The sequence below is a fragment of the Sus scrofa genome, chromosome 9, assembly GCF_000003025.6.
Source record: "Sus scrofa isolate TJ Tabasco breed Duroc chromosome 9, Sscrofa11.1, whole genome shotgun sequence".
NCBI lineage: Eukaryota > Metazoa > Chordata > Mammalia > Artiodactyla > Suidae > Sus > Sus scrofa.
The window spans coordinates 116,058,439-116,078,083 of NC_010451.4; the positions used below are offsets into that span (position 1 = coordinate 116,058,439).

Consider the following 19,645-nt stretch of genomic DNA (forward strand, 5'->3'; position numbering starts at 1 on the left):
ACCCCACTTACATCAATGGACAGGTCATCCAGACCGAAAATCAACAAGGAAACATAGGCTTAAATGACATGCTAAACCAGACAGACTTAACTGATATATATAGAACATTCCATCCCAAAGCAGCAGAACATACATTCTTCTCAGGTATACATATATACATGTAACATTCTCCAGGATAGATCACATCTTGAGCCACAGATCAAGCCTTGGTAAATTTTTAAAAATTGATATTATTTCAAGGATTTTCTCTGACAACAATGCTATGAGACTAGAAATCAACTACAAGAAAAAAAAAAAAAAACAGCAAAAACCACAAACTCCTGGAAGCTAAGCAATATGCTACTAAACAACCAATGGATCATTGAAGAAATCATAGAGGAAATCAGAAGATACTTAGAGACAAATGACAGTGAAGATACAACAATCTAAAACCTATGGGACACAGCACATGAAGTTGTGAGAGGGAGTTTATAGCAATACAATCTTATCTCAGAAAGAAGAAAAAAATCAAATAAACAACCTAACCTTACACCTAAAACATCTAGAAAAGGAAGAACAGACAAAGCCCCAAATTAGTAGAAGATATCATAAAGATTAGAGCAGAAATTAATGACACACAAACAATAGGAAGATCAATCAAACCAAAAGTTGGCTCCTTGAAAAGTCAACAAAATTGATAAACCTTTAGTCAGACTCATCAAGTTAAAAAAAGGAGAGGGTTCAAATCAATAAAATTAGAAATGAAAAGGGAGAAGTTACAACTGACACTGCAGAAATACAAAGGATCATGAGAGACTACTATGAGCAACTACATGCCAATAAAATGGACAACCTAAAAGAAACAGATTCTTACAAAGGTACAATCTACCAAGACTGAACCAAAAAGAAATAGAAAATATGAATAGACCAATCATAAGCACTGAAATTGAAAATGTGATTTAAAAACTTGCAAAAAACAAAAGTCCATAGACCTGATAGTTTCACAGGTGAATTCTCTCAAACATTCACAGATTTAACACCTATTCTTATGAAACTCTTCCCAAAAAATAGCAGAGGAAGGAACACTCTCAAGCTCATTCTATGAAGCCGCTATAACCCAGATACCAAAACCTGACAGAGGTACCACAAAAAAAGATTACAGGCCAATATCACTAATGAACATAAATGCAAAAATCCTCAACAAAATATTCACAAACAGCATCCAAATATATATGAAAAAGATCATACACCATGATCAAGTGGAATTTATCCCAGGGATGCAAGGGTTCTTCAATATCTACAAATCAATCAGTATGATACACCACATCGACAAACTGAAAAAAACCATATGATCATTTCAGTAGATGAAGAAAAAGCTTTTGACAAAATTCAACATCCACTCCTGATAAAAACTCTCCAGAGAGTGGGCATAAAGGGGAACTACCTCAATATAATAAAAACCATATATGGCAAACCCACAGCTAACATTCTCAATGTGAAAAACTGAAAGCATTTCTGCTAAGATCAGGACACACCAAGGATGTCCACTTTCACCGCTGTTATTCAACATAGTTTTGGAAGTCCTAGCCATAGCAATCAAAGAAGGAAAAAATAAATAAATAAAAGGAATCCAAATTAGAAAAGAAGGAATTCCCATTGTGGCTCAGTGGTAACAAACCCAACAAGAATCCATGAGGATGCAGGTTTGATCCTTGGCCTCACTCAGTGGGTTAAGGATCTGGTGTTGCCGTCAGCTGTGGTGTAGGTCACAGACATGGCTCAGATCTGGTGTTGCTGTGGCTGTGGTATAGGCCAGCAGCTACAGCTCTGATTCAACCCCTAGCCTGGGAACTTCCATATGCCCCGGGTGTGGCTCTAAAAAGGAAAAAAAAAAAATGTGTGTGTGTGTGTGTATGAAAAGAAGTAGAACTATCCCTGTTTGGAGATGACATGATACTAGCTAGAAAGTCCTAAACGGTCTACCAGAAAATGGTTAGAGCTCATCAATGAATATGGCAAAGTAACAGGATACAAAAGTAATGCACAGAAATTGATTGTATCTCTATAAACTAACAATGAGAGATCATGAAGAGAAATTAAAATTAGGGAAACCATCCCTTTTACCATTGCATCAAAAAGAATAAAATACCTAGGAAGAAAACCTACCCAAACAGACAAAAGATCTGTACTCTGAAAACTATAAGATGCTGATGAAAGAAGTCAAAGATGACACAGATGGAAAGATATACCATGCTTTTGGATTGAAGAATCAATATTATCGAAATGACTATACTAGCCAAAGCAATCTATAGATTCAGTGCCATCCCTATCAAACTACCAATGACATTCTTCACAGAACTAGAACAAAGTATTTTAAAATTTGTTTGGAAACACAAAAGACCCTGAATAGCCAAAGCTATATTGAAAAAACAGAACTGGAAGAATCAGACTCCCTAACTTCAGATTGTAATACAAAGCTGAAATCTTCAAAACAGTATGGTGTCAGCATAAAAACAGAAATATACATCAATGGAATAGGATAGAAAGGTTAGAAATAAATCCAAGCATCTATGGTCAACTAATCTATGACTAAAGGAGGGAAGAACATACAGTGGAGGAAATATAGTCTCTTCAATAAGCAGTGCTAGGATAACTGAACAGCTACATGTAAAAGAATGAAATTAGAACTTCTTTAACACCATACACAAAAATAAACTCAAAATGGTTTAAAGACTTAAATGTAAGGAGTTCCCGTCGTGGCGCAGTGGTTAACGAATCCGACTAGGAACCATGAGGTTGCGGGTTCGGTCCCTGCCCTTGCCCAGTGGGTTAACGATCCGGCGTTGCCGTGAGCTGTGGTGTAGGCCAGCAGCTATAGCTCCGATTCGACCCCTAGCCTGGAAATCTCCATATGCCACCAGTGTGACCCTAAAAAGCAAAACTAAAAAACATAAAAATAAAAATAAAAAACCATTGGAACCTAATTAACCTCAAAAGCTTTTGTACAGCAAAGGAAACCATTTTTAAAAAAGCAAACCATGTAACCAACAAGGGCTTAGTCTCCAAAATATACAAACTGCTCATATAGCTCAAAAGCAAAAAAAATAAAACAGGACAAAACAAAACAAAAAAACAACCCAATCAAACAATGGGCAGAAGACCTGAATAAAAAAAAACTCAATTGAAAAATGGACAGAAGACCTAAACAGACATTGCTCTAAAAAAGTCATACAGATGGCCAAGAGGCACATGAAAAAAATGCTCAATATCACTAATTATTAGATAAATGCAAAACAAAACTATAATGAGGTACCACCTCACATCAGTCAGAATAGCCATCATTAACAGGTCAACAAATAACAAAGGCTACAGAGGGTGTGGAGAAAAGGGAACCCTCCTATACTTTTGTTGAGAACATAAATTTGGTAACAACCACTATGGAAAACAGTATGGAGGTTCCTCAGAAAACTAAATATAGAACTACCATATGATCCAGCAATCCCACTCCTGGGCATATATCTGGACGAAACTTTCATTTAACAAGATGCATGCATCCCTATGTTCATTGCAGCACTATTCACAATAGCCCAGACATGGAACAACCCAAATGTCCACTGACAGATGAATGGATTAAGAAGATTTGGTACATATATACAATGGAATACTACTCAGCCATAAAAAGGACAAGATAATGCCATTTGCAACAACATGGATGGAACTAAAGATTCTCATACTAAGTGAAGTAAGTCAGAAAGAGGAAGACAAATACCATACAATACCACTTATATGTGGAATCTAAAATATGGTACAAATGACCCTATCTACAAAACAGAAACATCATGGACATGGAGAGCAGACTTATATTTGCCAGGGTGGAGTGGGGAGAGAGTTGGATGGACTGGGAGTTTGGAGTTGGTAGATGCAAACTATTACATTTAGAATGGATAAGTATTGGGGTCCCACTGTACGGCACAGAGAACTGTGTCAAGTCTCTTGGGTTGAACATAATGGAAAATAGTATAAAAAAAAAGAGAATGTATATCTATGTGTGGCTGGGTCACTTTGCTATACAGCAGAAATTGAAGGAACATTGTAAATCAACTATACTTAAAATTTTTTTTAAGTATAGTTGGCTCAGGTTGCTGTGGAGGGGAGGGTTCAATCCCTGGACCAGCACAGTGGGTCAAGGATCCAGCATAGCCACAGCTGTGGTGTAGGTTGCTGGTACAGCCATAAGTTTAAAAAAAAAAAAAAAAAAAAAGTGAAAAAGAAACAGGGAGTTCCCATTCGTGGCTCAGCACTAACGAACTCAACTAGTATACATGAGGATGCGGGTTTGATCCCTGGCCTCAATCAGTGGGTTAAGGATCTGGTGTTGCTGTAAGCTGTGGTGTAGGTCACAGATGCAGCTCAGATCCTGCGTTGCTGTTGCTGTGGCATAGACCAGGAGCTACAGCTCTGATTCACCCCCTAGCCTGGGAACTCCCATATGCCATGGGTGGGACCCCAAAAAAAAAAGAAACATAAAATTTAAAAATTGTTCACAAAGAAAAAGAAACAGATGTGATTTGTTGCTTTAGTATTGTTCTGTAGCATTAGTTGGCAGCCTAGACCACTTGGTGTGACATAAGAGTCTTTACACTCTGACCTCTACCTAATTTTCCAGCCTGGCTCCCCTGGCACACGACTATTGCCTAAAAATGCTAGGGCAGACCCACCAAACTTCTTGCAGTTCCTTGGACATGCTATCCTTTTTCTTGCCTCTTTGCCTACGTTTATGAAAGTTATTCTGTGCTGGAATATCTCTTCAAGACTCAAATGTTACTTCTTATATAAAGCCTTATCTGGCACCTTACAGACAAGTTAGTTACTCTTTCCTCTGCTTTGAAAAGTATTTTGAACATACTTGTACATATTACATTGGCTATAATTGTTGAAACGTCTTTTCCCATATCTATCACAATGCCTGGCACATTGGATACCTACAGTCATTGATTTTTTTGAATAACTTGGTAGTTTCTTGCTTTCACGCACCCTTTTTCATTCTGCTGCATTGATTTACAATAATTCTTGATACTTCCCAAACATATCTGCCAAACCCTGCAGCATATCAGGATCTAGAGAAATAGACTGTATAACTGAAAAAAAAAGAAAAACAGAAGGATCAGCTATATAGAAGTTTACAAAAAAAAAAAAAAAGGCACAAGTTAAAAACAAATTGTTGAGTTAAATAAGAGTGGAAATGATTAAATATTTACTACTTAGTAACACTTAAGCCCATATATATCAAAATATGGGGAATGCAACAAAAGTAATATTCAGAAGCAAATTTATATACATTATAACATATGCATTCATTTGAAAATTAGATGGGAAAATAAATCATGCTTTTAAATCAAGAAGTTATAAAAAGAGTAACAAAACCCAAGAAAATAGGAAGAAAAACTAATGAAATTAAAAACACATAAAATTGATAAAGCTACAAAAAGAGCAATTTGATGGTATTTTTTTTTTTTTTTTTTTTGTCTTTTTGCTATTTCTTTGGGCCGCTCCCACGGCATATGGAGGTTCCCAGGCTAGGGGTCGAATCGGAGCTGTAGCCACTGGCCTACACCAGAGCGACAGCAACGCAGGATCCGAGCCGCGTCTGCAACCTCCACCACAGCTCACGGCAACACCGGATCGTTAACCCACTGAGCAAGGGCAGGGACCGAACCCACAATCTCATGGTTCCTAGTCGGATTCGTTAACCACTGCGCCACGACAGGAACTCCTGATGGTATTTTTTAAAATTAAAAATGAGTATACTCTGGAGTTCCCATGTGGCTCAGTAGGTTAAGGATATGGTATTGTCATTGCAGTGGCTCATGTCACTGCTGTGGCACAGGTTCAATCCCTGGCCCAGAAAATTCCTCATGCCATGGGTGTGGCCAAAAAACAAATGGGAAAAAAAGTGAATATACTCTTTGCCCCATGATTTTGCTTCTTATCATCTGTTTGCACAAGGAGAAATATACAAGGATAATCACTGTATTTAATAATAAAATGTCAGGAGTTCCCGTCGTGGCGCAGTGGTTAACGAATCCGACTAGGAACCATGAGATTGTGGGTTCGGTCCCTGCCCTTGCTCAGTGGGTTAACGATCCGGCGTTGCTGTGAGCTGTGGTGTAGGTTGCAGGCGCGGCTCGGATCCCGCGTTGCTGTGGCTCTGGCGTAGGCCGGTGGCTACAGCTCCGATTCAACCCCTGGCCTGGGAACCTCCATATGCCGTGGGAGCGGCCCAAGAAATAGCAACAACAACAACAACAACAAAAGACAAAAGACAAAAAAAATAAATAAATAAAATAAAATAAAATAAAATGTCAGAAACAGTGTAAGGATACATCAATAAGAATATGATTTAGCTAATATATGGCATACAATATAATGAAAGTTCAAAGGAAAATCTAGAGCTATATCTGTTATCATGAATAGATCTCAGAAATATGTTGAGTGAAAAAGCAGAGCCTAATGTGTGATATTACTTATGTAAGGAAAACATGTTTGCATGTAAAGAAATAGACAAATGATAGATACATTAGATAGATAGATAGATAACCTATTTAAAATTATTTTACTGAAAGTCTTGAAAGAGGTACACCAGATCAAAAGGAGAAGAGACCAGGAATTGGGTGGAACTCAAATTTATATTTATAAATATAAAAATATATTTATAACATTCTGAAAAAATTATAAAGAAAATATATTCATATATAAGTTTAAGTAAAATAATTTCAGAAAATAAAAACATAAATTAGATTTCCATATGTTTATTTATTAATCAGCCTATTTAGGAAAAGAATAGATATCATGTTATATATCATTGAATATGTAAATATCGCTAGACTTTCTTTGTGTAATATAAACTGTTCTTGTGTTTTCTGCAGATATGATCCCAAAACAAACCAATGGAGCAGTGATGTGGCTCCTACAAGCACCTGCAGGACAAGTGTCGGTGTGGCAGTGCTTGGAGGCTTTCTCTATGCTGTGGGTGGCCAGGATGGCGTGTCTTGCCTCAACATTGTTGAGAGGTGATTTTTAAGTCATTTTCATTTTTTTAAAAGAATATAGAGGGCCCTAAAAAAAAAAAAAAAAAAAAAAAACGAAAAACAATTTAGGACAATAGGGGATACAGTATTCAGGAGATTTCCCCTGGGCTTTAAGGGAAAGTTTTCAGTTAACCTGAAAGTCTACGAAGATGAAAGATAAAACCCAGTTTTTTAAATTATGTGTTATACTGATTGAGCCTAACATTGAAGTGCTGGAATTACATTTTATAAATTATATCAGGGCATACCACTTCTGAAATCTGTTGGAGTTTTTTTTCTACTAGTACTTGGAATGACTTTGCTTAGACTTCCTCCAGAAGATGATTAAAGAAATACCTTCTCTAGCACATCTTATGAAAACTCTGAAGTATTTTTTATATGGGTTCTCATTTATTTATTTATTTATTTATTTTTTCTTTAGGGCTACACCTGTGGCATATGGAAGTTCCTAGGCTACAGGTCAAATCAGAGCTGCAGCTGCCAGCCTATACCACAGCCACAGCAACACTAGATCCAAGCTGCATCTGTGACCTACACTATAGCTCATAGCAACGCCATATCCTTAACCCACCAAGTGGGGCTAGGGATTGATCCTGCATCTTAGTGGATACTAGTTGGGTTCGTTACCACTGAGCCACAATGGGAATTTCTCTTCATTTATTCTTGAAGTGTACTTAGAGAAATCTTGGTGGGATACCATGGTTTACTTTATACTTTTATTAATCAGTTAATTTTGGTGTAGATTCTGTTCTTCATTTCTTACCCCATCTTATTTTGATCATTCTTAGAGATTAAATTTTGGAGCCTCATGTGCTATGATTACTGGCAAGAACATACTATACCTCACCCTCACTTCTTTTTTTTTTTTGCTTTTTAGGGCCACACCTGCGGCATATGGAGGTTCCCAGACTAGGGGTCCAATCGGAGCTATAGCTGCCAGCCTACACCACAGTCACAGCAATGCAGGATCCAAGCCGCATCTGTGACATACATTATGGATCACAGCAACGCCAGATCCTAACCTACTGAATGAAGCCAGGGATCGAACCTGCAACCTCATGGTTCCTAGTCGGATTCATTTCTGCTGCACCATGACAGGAACTCCCATCCTCACTTCTTTTGTCTTTTTGCCTCTTCTAGGGCCGCACCCTTGGCATGTGGAGGTTCCCAGGCCAGGGGTCTAATTGGAGCTGTAGCTGCCAGCCAGCCTATGCCAGAGCCACAGCAACGGGGGATCCGAGCCGTGTCTGCAACCTACACCACAGCTCATGGCAACGCCGGATCCTTAACCCACTGAGTGAGGCCAGGGATCAAACCCACAACCTCATGGTTACAAGTCGGATTCGTTAACCACTGCGCCACGATGGGAACTCCCCCATTCTTACTTCTTAAAAAGAAATGAATTTTTTTTTAAGTAGCATTTACTAGTTGTGTGCCATTGTTTAAATTCAAGAGTTTAACTTTCTCTTAAACAGAGATAAAGTTGTAAGTAATAACTCTTGAAAGCAATGCCATTTCCCTTTTATATATCAAGAAACTTATTCTTCACTTTCAAAATCATGTATAATTTTTTCATCTCTCCAATTCCCATATAAAAACAGAGCAATAAACAGAAAAGCTAAAAACCTACAGGCAAGTTATGGACTTAGTTGTATGACTCTTTGAATATATTTAACACTACTGAACCATACACTTAAAAGTGGGTATAATGGCAAATTTTATGGATATTTTGCCACAATTAAAAAAAAAAAAACAACCCTATGTACAACATTTTAAATGAACTAGGGGAAAGGGCATCCGCATAAACATTAAAACACAAATCGGCAAAGACAAAATCCCAGTAGCCAGGAGACCTACATGACATCATTGTACAAGAGAAACAGCAAGAAGCAATCAGAAGTCTGAGAGAGGTAAGAACAGAACAACCCCCCTCCCAAAGTAGCCAATATATATTTATTAGAAAGTATGAAAGGAAAATTTATGAACAACAGCTAAAATTCAAAAAGGTTTAGCTCATTCCCAATATGGAGTAAGTGCAGGGGACCTGCAGTAAGATTTGAAGGATTTATTAGAGTTTCTCAACCTCAGTGCTACTGAAATTTTGGATAATTTCAAAAGATAATTCTTTCAGGGGTTTTTTTTTTGGCGGGGGGGAAGGTTTGGGGGCATCCTCTGCATTATGGAATGTTTAACAGAATCCTTGGCCTCTGTCCACTAAGTGCCAGTAGCACATACCTGGTGGTAACAACCAAAAATGTCCTGGGGTTGAGGGGGTGGCTGGAATTGGAGGCCCAATCACCGCAGTTGAGAACCAGCGGGGCTAAAGCCACCTAGTCTCTAGGAATCCTCAAGACTGACCAGCTAGGACGGCCTTTGGGGAATAGGGCCCACACTTTGGGGAGTAGAGTCAAAATTGAGCAGGACAAGGATAACAGATACAATAAAAAGAGAAGGCCAAGCTAAAACTAGAAGCAATGAAGAAAGCCAATAAATTTCAGGAGGCAAACCACTATTTTATATTAATGTGAAAAAAATAAGAGGATGCTCCATGAAGTTGGAAATATTACCACAATCCATTCCTCCTTCTAAAAGTTAAGGAAAACTCATTCCATGTAAAAATGAGCAACAGCAATGTATTGAGGTTAGGTCTTATACAAAGCTGATATATGTAGAGAGAATATACAGAATAACATATCTGTAGAGAATAAAAGCACACCACAAAGACATACCTACTGAACAGATCAAAACTATAACTATGTGCTAAAATAATTAGGAAAACAATGCAAGATATGAAAACATACAAAATTAGAAAAGATCAGAAATAAAATGATGAAACTCTGAAAAATACTAGCAATGTAAAAAAAACCCTCCTATCAGAAGTTTAAACTAGAATAAATAAGCATAACAGATAAGCATACCAAAAGAAAAGGAGAAGGTGAAAACAAGGAAAGTTTTTTTGTTGTTTTTTTAGGGCCTCACCAGTGGCATATGGAGGTTCCTAGGCTAGGGGTCGAATCAGAGCTGCAGCTGCCAGCCTGTGCCACAGCCACAGCCATATCAGATCCAAGCCTTGGCTGCAACCTACACCACAGCTCACAGCAATGCCAGATCCTTAATCCACTGAGCAAGGCCAGGAATCAAACCTATGTCCTCATGGATGCTAGTCAGATTCATTTCCACTGAGCCATGATGGGAACTCCGAAAGTTTTAAAGATAAAAAGAAATAAAGAGGTAAAAAGGATTTGAGAGATTGCAACAAATATTGAAGGCAGGTGAAAAATCCAATATGCAGATTATAGAAGTCCATGAGGAAAAAAAAAAAAAAAGGAAGAGAACAGAACAGATGCTTCAAAACTATTTCATTCATTTTCCTGGTTTTCTTTTTTTTTCAAATTGAAATGGTTTGTTGAAAGAATACACTATATCTTCTGAATACTGACCAAGAACAATGAAGACATATTCTATAAAATTACTGAACCTTGAAGAAAAAGGAAAAAAATCCTTTAGTCATCAACAAATTTTTGATGTATTTTATATGTTCCTTATTTATCATCAGATTTTTTAAAAGTAATACTTTATGCCAGTAGAAAATGAAGTAGCATTGTTAAAATAGTCAAAGAAAAATGTAACCCAAGGATTTTATACCTAGAGAAACTGATGAAATATAAAAGAATTCTTTTGAGGATTCTACTAAGAGAACAAGCCTCAGCCAGATTCCTGGAGAGATACTAACAGAATGATAGTGAACATTCAACCTAAAGTAAACTGGAAAACTATGACTAAAGGAGAGGATGTAGCATGCACTGACTGTATGCTCAGTCAGTGTAAATTAGTTTAACTATTTTTTTTTTAAGTGGGAGGAGAATGGAAAGAGACATGCAACAAGAAAGTCTATTGTTCTTGGGGATATCTGCGTAATAATATTACTGTTTTAAGACTGTTATGTGTATAATGCGAAATAAAAGAAATGAGTATGGGTTATGATTCTGTCATCTTCCTATGTCCTTGAAAACCAGGTCTTTTGATATGAAAAAATATGGATGTAGACTAGAAGAGGTTAAGTAAAACACCTTGTGGTCCTAATTTGAATTTGAATTAAATTTCTCTTTTAAAAAATTATATTGTAGCTCTGTCAACTAGAAATAATAACCAACCAAGTCTAGAAATAATGACTAACCAAGTCAGTGAACATCTCCACTCCCTCACTGGGTCCTGAAATGGTATTTCCCACTAAAAGAAACCAGAGCTTCTTGGAGAAATGCCTGATTCCAGATTTAGGATAGTGATGTACAGATGAGCCTGAACCATCTTATCATACCAGACTGTAAGCAAGCTATCAAGGATTACTAGATATCAAAAAGACTCAAGAGCCAACTTGAAGATGTTCCCATTAACCAAAGATGAGACCATTTTAAGTTTAAAAGAGATAATAATTGTAATTGATTAAAATCCAATAAATATATTTAAATCTATGAGTCCCTAATTGGTTACTTTTGGAAGATCGTAAGGAATAAATTTGTTATCGTGAAAACTAGTAAATAAAGTGAAGGAAGCAAGCATAAATCCAGGCTTTCTTATACGAACTGTATCACATATGAATTGGGTAACAAAATAGTAGATAAGATTGTTTCTCTCTTTTTTGTTTTTTCCTCTTTTTCTTTTTAGGGCTGTGAAGTTCCCGGCTAGGGGTCAAATCAGAGCTGCAGCTGCTGGCCTACACCACAGCCATAGCAATGCCAAGTCTGAGCCCTTTATGACCTACACCATAGCTTAGCAAGGTCAGGGATCAAATCTGCATCCTCATGGATATTAGTCTGGTTCTTAACCTGCTGAGCCATAACAGAAATTCTGTTTCTTTTTAAAAAGTATTCCAGAGTTCCTGCTGTGGCACAACAGGATCTACAGCATCTTTGGAATGAGAGGATGCAGGTTTGATCCCCTGCATGGCTCAGCAGGATCCGGCATTGCTGCAAATGGGCATAGATTGCAGTTATGGCTTGGATCTGATCCCTAGCCCAGCATCTCTGGAGAGGCCAAAAAAGAAAAAAAAAAAAGTATTCCAGTAAAAGAAAATAAATGATAGGATTTTACCATAATGCAACTTCAGTAAGTTAATGAACCTACACATTAATAATTAATAGCTGCAAACACATCACCTTCTGTAGTGTAGAGTCAGTCAAATCCATATTGTGGAGGAAACTGCACGTCAAATGCCTCAGATTCTAAAACCTAAATTCCAGCAGTAGGAGAAGAAGAGAGAGAATGGAGGGGAAACCTATAGATAAAAAGAGACTTTAAAAAAATACAAGAAACAGGGAGTTCCCGTCGTGGCGCAGTGGTTAACGAATCCGACTAGGAACCATGAGGTTGCCGGTTTGGTCCCTGCCCTTGCTCAGTGGGTTAACGATCCGGCATTGCCGTGAGCTGTGGTGTAGGTTGCAGACGCAGCTCGGATCCTGCGCTGCTGTGGCTCTGGCGTAGGCCGGTGGCTACAGCTCCAATTGGACTCCTAGCCTGGGAACCTCCATATGCCGCGGGAGCGGCCCAAAGAAATAGCAACAACAACAACAACAAAAGACAAAAGACAAAAAAAAAAAAAAAATACAAGAAACATGTAATAAGTAAGTGTCTAGGGATGCACACTTGGGTGATAAACTCTAAAGAAAAGCAAGGGGAGTTCCTGTTGTGCGACAGCAGAAACAAATCTGACTAGGAACCATGAGGTTGCAGGTTCGATCCCTAGCCTGGCTCAGTGGGTTAAGCATCAGGCCTTGCTGTGAGCTGTGGTGTAGGTGGCAGACGTGGCTTGGATCTGGCATTGCTGTAGCTGTGGCATAGGCCTTCGGCAACAGCTCCAATTAGACCCCTAGCCTGGAAACCAGTATGCCTCAGGCGCAGCCCTAAAAAAAAAAAAAAAAAAAAAAAAAAAAGACAAAAGACCAAAAAAAAAGAAAGAAAAACAAGGAAGTGATTACTGTATAAAGTCAGGACAATGGTTACCCTAAGGGGAGGAAGGCTTCGAGATTAGAAGGGGACACATGGAAGGGCTTCCAGTGTGGCAGGCAAAGTTAACTTTCTTGGCCTCGATGGTAGTTACACGTGGACTTGCCTAATATTAACTCATTATAAACTTTAGATTCATTTTGAAGGTCCTTCTGTATCCATGTTTTACTTTACAATAAAATGGTTTTAAAAGTTAAGCAAAGGCTTCTGCTTCCAAGTAGAAGAAAAAAATGACAAAGTACAAATATATCCTTTAAAACACCAGAGTCGTATGGAATAACAAAGACTAGATGAATTAAAATGCCATTGAAGAAAGAGCCCACCTTATGTGAGCTGAGATCATCAAATGTTTTCTTCACTGGGCACATTTGCCAAGTCTTAATATGGGTTGACTTTTGGACTTGGTCTAGGCAGAGGGATTCTCCCGAGGAGAGAGAAATCAGTGGAACTCTTGCCAGTCATGTAGGCTGGCGTGCCAGATTGGAATCTAGAGCATACTGCTGTTTTTCCCCATGGTATGTTTGCTGAGTGTTAGGGTAGCACAGGAAAGTAGAGGACCAGGATAAATGAAATCTCATGCAGTCTTACAGTGCCTAGAAAATAAAGTCGAGGAGTGCCCGTCGTGGTGCAGTGGTTAATGAATCCTACTAGGAACCATGAGGTTGCAGGTTCGGTCCCTGCCCTTGCTCAGTGGGTTGACGATCCGGCGTTGCCGTGAGCTGTGGTGTAGGTTGCAGACGCGGCTCGGATCCTGCGTTGCTGTCGCTCTGGTGTAGGCCAGGGGCTACAGCTCCAATTCAACCCCTAGCCTGGGAACCTCCATATGCCGTGGGAGCGGCCCAAAGAAATAGCAAAAAGACAAAAAAAAAAAAAAAAAAAAAAAAAAAAAAAGAAAGAAAGAAAGAAAATAAAGTCTACTAGAGGGGCCTGCAACAAATACAAGACAGATGTCATCCTTGAGATCTTTGAAAACAGAGGTGGACTGAGTCTAACTAAAGCTCAATTCCTGATCTGCCTAATACAATTGAAAGAGTGAGTCCATTGGTACGGGTTGGGGTTTGCTAAGGAGTAGGATAATGTCAACTTTATTTTCTAGGATTCTGTTCTTTTATGATAATGTCCAGCATACAATAAAAAAGTATTATCATACATATAAAGAAACAGGAAAATGTGGCCAATAATTGAGAGAAAAAGTAGACAACAGAAGCAGACTTACAGATAATCCACATTTAGAATTAGAGAAAGATTTTAAAGTATAATAAATGCATTAAATAAAATAGAGGAAAAGATCAACAGATGAGTAAAGAGATGGAGAATTTTAATATAAAACTGGAATCTAAAAATAAAATGTACATTCTACAACTGGAAAATATAGTATCTAAAATGAACTAATTGAATGAGATTAACTAGACACAGTGGAAGTAGATTGGACACACAGCAGAAGAAAGAGTTAGTAAACTCAAAGCCAGATTAATAGAAAATATCCTGGGAGTTACCATTGTGGATTAAGAACCCCACTAGCATCTGTGAGGACTCAGGTTCAATCCCTGGCCTTGCTCAGTGGGTTAAGGATCTGGCATTGTTGCAAGCTGCAGCATAGGTTGCAGATGCAGCTCAGATCTGGTGTTGCTGTGGCTGTGGAATAGGCCGTCAGCTACAGCTCCGATCAGACCCCTAGCCTGGGAACTTCCAAATGTCCAGGGTGTGGCCCTAAAAAGAAAAAAGAAAAGAAAATATTCAAATAGAAAAACAGAAAACAGAATGGAAGGAACAGACCATAAGCAACTCATGGAAAACAAATAGTATAGCACACATGTAATTTGAGTTCGAGAAGGAAAATAAGAGCAGAAGCAATATTTGGAGATAGAATTTTTGGCTGAGAATTTTCCAAAAGTGATGAAAGATAAACATTATTCAAAGTACATGAACCTGAAGATACTTTCACTGACTAACAATAACCAGGGCCTGCATTCTGCAGCATTTATATCCCTGCTTCTTTCATCTGTATGAGTTACCACATTCTCAGTTTTTGTTTGGAGGTGGTGTTTTGTTTTGTTTTGTTTTATTTTGTTTTGTTTTGTTTTGCCAGGCTCATGGCAGGTGGAAGTTCCAAGGCCAGGGATCAAACCCCAACCAGAGCAGTGACCCAAGCCACTGCAGTAACAATGCTGGATCCTTAATCTGCTGAGCCACTTCTAAAGAATGTGCTCTGTCTCCCTCATGTGATTCTTAAGAACAAGGTCTTTTTTTTTTCCAGTATTGATTTATTTTATATCCTATAATAGTGGTATAGTTTGCTATATAATACTTAATAAGCTAACAGAATTTTTCACAAAATAAAATGTCGGAACTATTCCAAGTGGTTTTTTTATATCTATTTATTTTTTTCTTTTCCCTTCCTTCCTTCCTTTTTTTTTTTTTTTGGTCTTTTTCAGGGCCACACCCTCAGCATGTAGAAGTTCCCAGGCTAAGGGGCTGAAACCAAGCTGTAGCTACTGGCCTACACCACAGCTGCAGCCTCAGCAACATGAGATTTGAAGCTGCGTCTGCAGCCTACACTACATCACAGCAATGCCAGAGCGAGGCCAGGGATCAAACCTGCATCCTCATGGATACTAGTCAACTTTGTTACCACTGAGCCACAATGGGAACTCCATCATATCTATTTCTGAATGCTAGTAGTTTATCAATCAGGCAAGGCTCAGGTTTTTAAATAAAATAGAAACGATACCAGTTATTTTAGTAAAGAGAGTTTTATATTTTAAAAAATGGTTAGCAGATATTGAAGGGCTGAAAAAAAAATGGACACTGAAGTAACTGTAAGAACCCTAGGGCCCGGAAAACAAAGAAAAGAGATTCGGGTTATTAGAGCCTAGAAGTTAAGAGGAGAGTTTCCACAGAACTAGGGCCTTCAGCACCTGATAGCTATTAACAGCACCAAATAGCTGTTAAGTCACACCTCACTCACCTTTGAACCCTTGAGCTGTCAGAGGTTGCCATGCTAAGAGGAAGCCCAACTAGACTACATGGAGAAACCCTGAGGCTACATGGAGACATGCCCACCCAGCCCCCAGCTGCTTCAGCCCCCTGCCATTCCAGCTTCAGCTACAATGTGACAGCAACCACATGAGACATCTGAACTTGAACATCCCTAATTCCCTTTCCCTTCCGAAATTCCTGAGCTGTGGAAACATGAGAGTTAATAAATGATTAGTATGTAAAGTCACTGAGCTTTGTTACACAGCAGTAGATAACTGGAACACTGATACTCTATCTTAGGAGCTCAGAGTAGGTCCCTCACAGAGCAGTGACTAAGATCTTTAAGAAGTACAACAAGGATGGCTTTGGAAGTGGCAGAAAAAGGCTAGAAACTGAAATTAACTAGTACAGCCAGAGTAAAGGGCCATTGCTAAGACAACATTGATAGCGTTGGCAAACAAACAGAAAGTGTCTAGTCCTTCCTGTTGGCAGAATCTAAAAGAGAGCCAGCTTGGCAAAGGAGAGATGTAGTTTTCAGAGTTCTAGCCCCAGCATCATAAATCAGCATATAGAAGATAGCTTAATAAGTGATGCAGACACTAATTCTTTTTTTTTCTAATAAAGTAAAATATGTTAGATTCTCACTGTCCATTTGACCATAGCAAGTCTATGTATCTAACATATCCTTAGCATGATTTCATACCTTATGGAAAAGGCTTCACTTAATAAAAACATGCACATATATAGTCTTTGGTTTCTCTCACCACAGGTACGATCCAAAGGAGAACAAGTGGACTCGGGTGGCTTCAATGAGTACCAGAAGACTGGGTGTGGCCGTGGCTGTGTTAGGAGGTTTCTTATATGCTGTAGGTGGCTCTGATGGGACATCTCCACTCAACACAGGTTAGTCTCTTCTAAGGTCAGTCTGGTTCCCCCAAAGCAAGTTTTCTTAGGAGAGTCCTCCTATAAAAAGTATAACAAGTCCAAGTTATCCTATAATTTAAGACCGTTATTTTCCCTTTAGAGTGCATCTCTTAACTCTTCCTCAGCTCCTTCTGCAGCCATAGACTACTAGTATATTCCAAAAGCATTTCTTTATCCCTTCCTTTTACAAGTTGGTGGGAATTTATAATGAATAAAAGAACTATTTTCTTAATATGATTATTCCCCTCCTTTCAACTATCTTTCTTTAAAAACAAACCCCAAAACCCTCTATGTTATAATCTAAAAATAAGTAAAAACACAGCTATAAACTGGTTTATAGCTATAAACTGGTATTCTTTAAAGAAATTTTTGCCTGAGGACATTGTCAGTGTGGCACTGACATCAGACTGTCACATATCTTGTTTCCTTGGTGGCTTGGGATATAGTAGGAATTTAAGGCAGTGGGGAACAAGAATAAAGCTGTCTGCTGGAGTTCCCGTCGTGGCTCAGCGGTTAACGAACCCAACTAACACCCATGAGGACACAAGTTTGATCCCTGGCCTCACTCAGTGGGTTAAGGATCCGGCATTGCTGTGAGCTGTGGTGTAGGCTGCAGACACAACTTGGATCGTGTGTTGCTGTGGCTCTGGCATAGGCTGGGGACTACAGCTCCAATTCGACCCCTAGCCTGGGAACCTCCATATGCGTGGGTGTAGCCCTGAAGAGACAAAAAGACAAAAAAAAAAATTGTCTGCTTATAACAAGTTATCAGTATGGAATGGTACTTACAGATCATATAGTCTAACATTCTAAGATGAGGAGAGAGGCCACGAGTCAGTGAGCTAATGAGTTATATAGCCAGAACTAGAACAAGGTACCATGATTCCAACATTTGCCCTTTCCACCAACCATACCTAAAAGAAACCAGTCCCTGACAAGAGTATAGTGGTATTATTCAAAGGTGGGTAAGTCCTTCTCAGAAGCAAATATGAGATTGCTTATTGAAAATATGTTATCACAAAGCAAAGTGGCTATAAAGAAAACTAGAGGAGTTCCTGTCATGGCTCAGCAGAAATTAATCTGACTAGCATCCATGAGGACACAAGTTCAATCCCTGGCCTCGTTCAGAGGGTTAAGGATACAGTGTTGCTAGAGGTGAGAGGAAATGATTGAATAGTCACTTACTGGTTTTTCTTTTCCTTGCAGTGGAGCGTTATAACCCTCAGGAAAACAGATGGCACACCATAGCCCCTATGGGGACCCGGAGGAAACACCTAGGCTGTGCGGTGTATCAGGACATGATCTATGCCGTAGGAGGTAGAGATGACACTACAGAGCTTAGCAGTGCTGAGAGATATAACCCCAGAACTAACCAGTGGTCTCCAGTGGTGGCTATGACATCCCGCCGTAGTGGAGTAAGTGCCAACTACTGAAAACTGAAAAACAAGAACCAGGAGAGGGCTGTGCAGAAGGGGAAGTCTGATCTGTAAAATATAATACACTGAGTCAGTGAGGAGATGCACTGAATAGGCACTACAATTCCTGCTACTTTTCTACTGGGAAAAAAGTTAACTTCTTTTGATTACTGTTATCTCAAGTCATTAAATATCTTATAGCCAATCATATATTTAATTAGAGAATGATTTTTTTATGATTTATCTTGTAACAGTTGCTTCTCTGAAAGGCATCTCTCTGTCTTAGCTACTACCATATCTAACTCTACTCATATTCATTGATATCTATTAGGTATATGGATTCATCCAAATCTCTTAGAGTTAATTCCTCCTACCTAATGTTTTTAGGTAATATTCTAAGTAGCTGGCCTAGCAATTCAAAGCAGAAACCTATCTGACCCCACCACTAGTCTCCACAAACTGGTTTGCATCTATCCCATTTATAGTATAGGCTAGAGCAGGCTGACCTATGTCATATTCTAGACCATCAATGACCTGTGACTGCAAGAGACTTCGAGAGTGGACTATAGAATTTATACATCCTAAGACATTTGGCTCAGAGTGAAGTGCAAGCCATAAACCACTGATCATATCATGAGCCCATCAATGTAGGATAATAGGTGGGAGAACTCAGCTGCAGCTAAAGACTCCATAACCTGAGAATAAAAGGGAGTAAATTCTGGTTTTCACACAGCAGGAACACCACCAGTAGGCATCAGCAAGTCAAAGCATTCACATATCTATGGCTCTTTATTACTGGTAAATAACAGCTTCTTAGTCACATTCCTGTTGTTTTCACTGCTACACTGTGTTGATTATATTTTCACTCATTTAGCAAATATTAAGTGCCTACTGTGTGCTGGGAAGGCAAACATAAGCATGACCTGATTCCTCTCCTCAAGGAGCTCCCAATTTGTTGAGGGAAATTGAAGTGTTTCTTTCTAACTATAGAAAACACATTCTGTTGTAGCGGCATGTGCATTATAGGAGAACATGGAATAGTACATTCAATGCTTTTGGAACAGTGGAGAGACTTACCAGGGTAAGTTACATGTAAGCTAGACCATGAAGGAAGAATACAGTTTTCTAGAAGAGGGAAAGAAAACACCAGCCAGAAAATAACATGTGCAAAATATGTAGGTATAAAAACATAGGGTATTTTCTGGGACTAGCAATTAACCAGCATTACTGCAGCATAGAGTGCATTAGAAGTCTGGA

At 38.8% G+C, this 19,645-nt stretch overlaps 1 protein-coding gene across 1 annotated transcript in view; it reads left to right on the forward strand.

The window, feature by feature from the left end:
• Positions 1–19,645, forward strand: part of KLHL20 (kelch like family member 20) — a 77,917-nt gene that overhangs the window by 52,877 nt on the left and 5,395 nt on the right. The window contains exons 8-10 of the mRNA XM_005656716.3: positions 6,906–7,049; positions 16,819–16,952; positions 18,180–18,388. Of these exons, the coding sequence (XP_005656773.1) occupies positions 6,906–7,049; positions 16,819–16,952; positions 18,180–18,388 (487 nt within the window). The remainder of the gene's footprint in view (positions 1–6,905; positions 7,050–16,818; positions 16,953–18,179; positions 18,389–19,645) is intronic.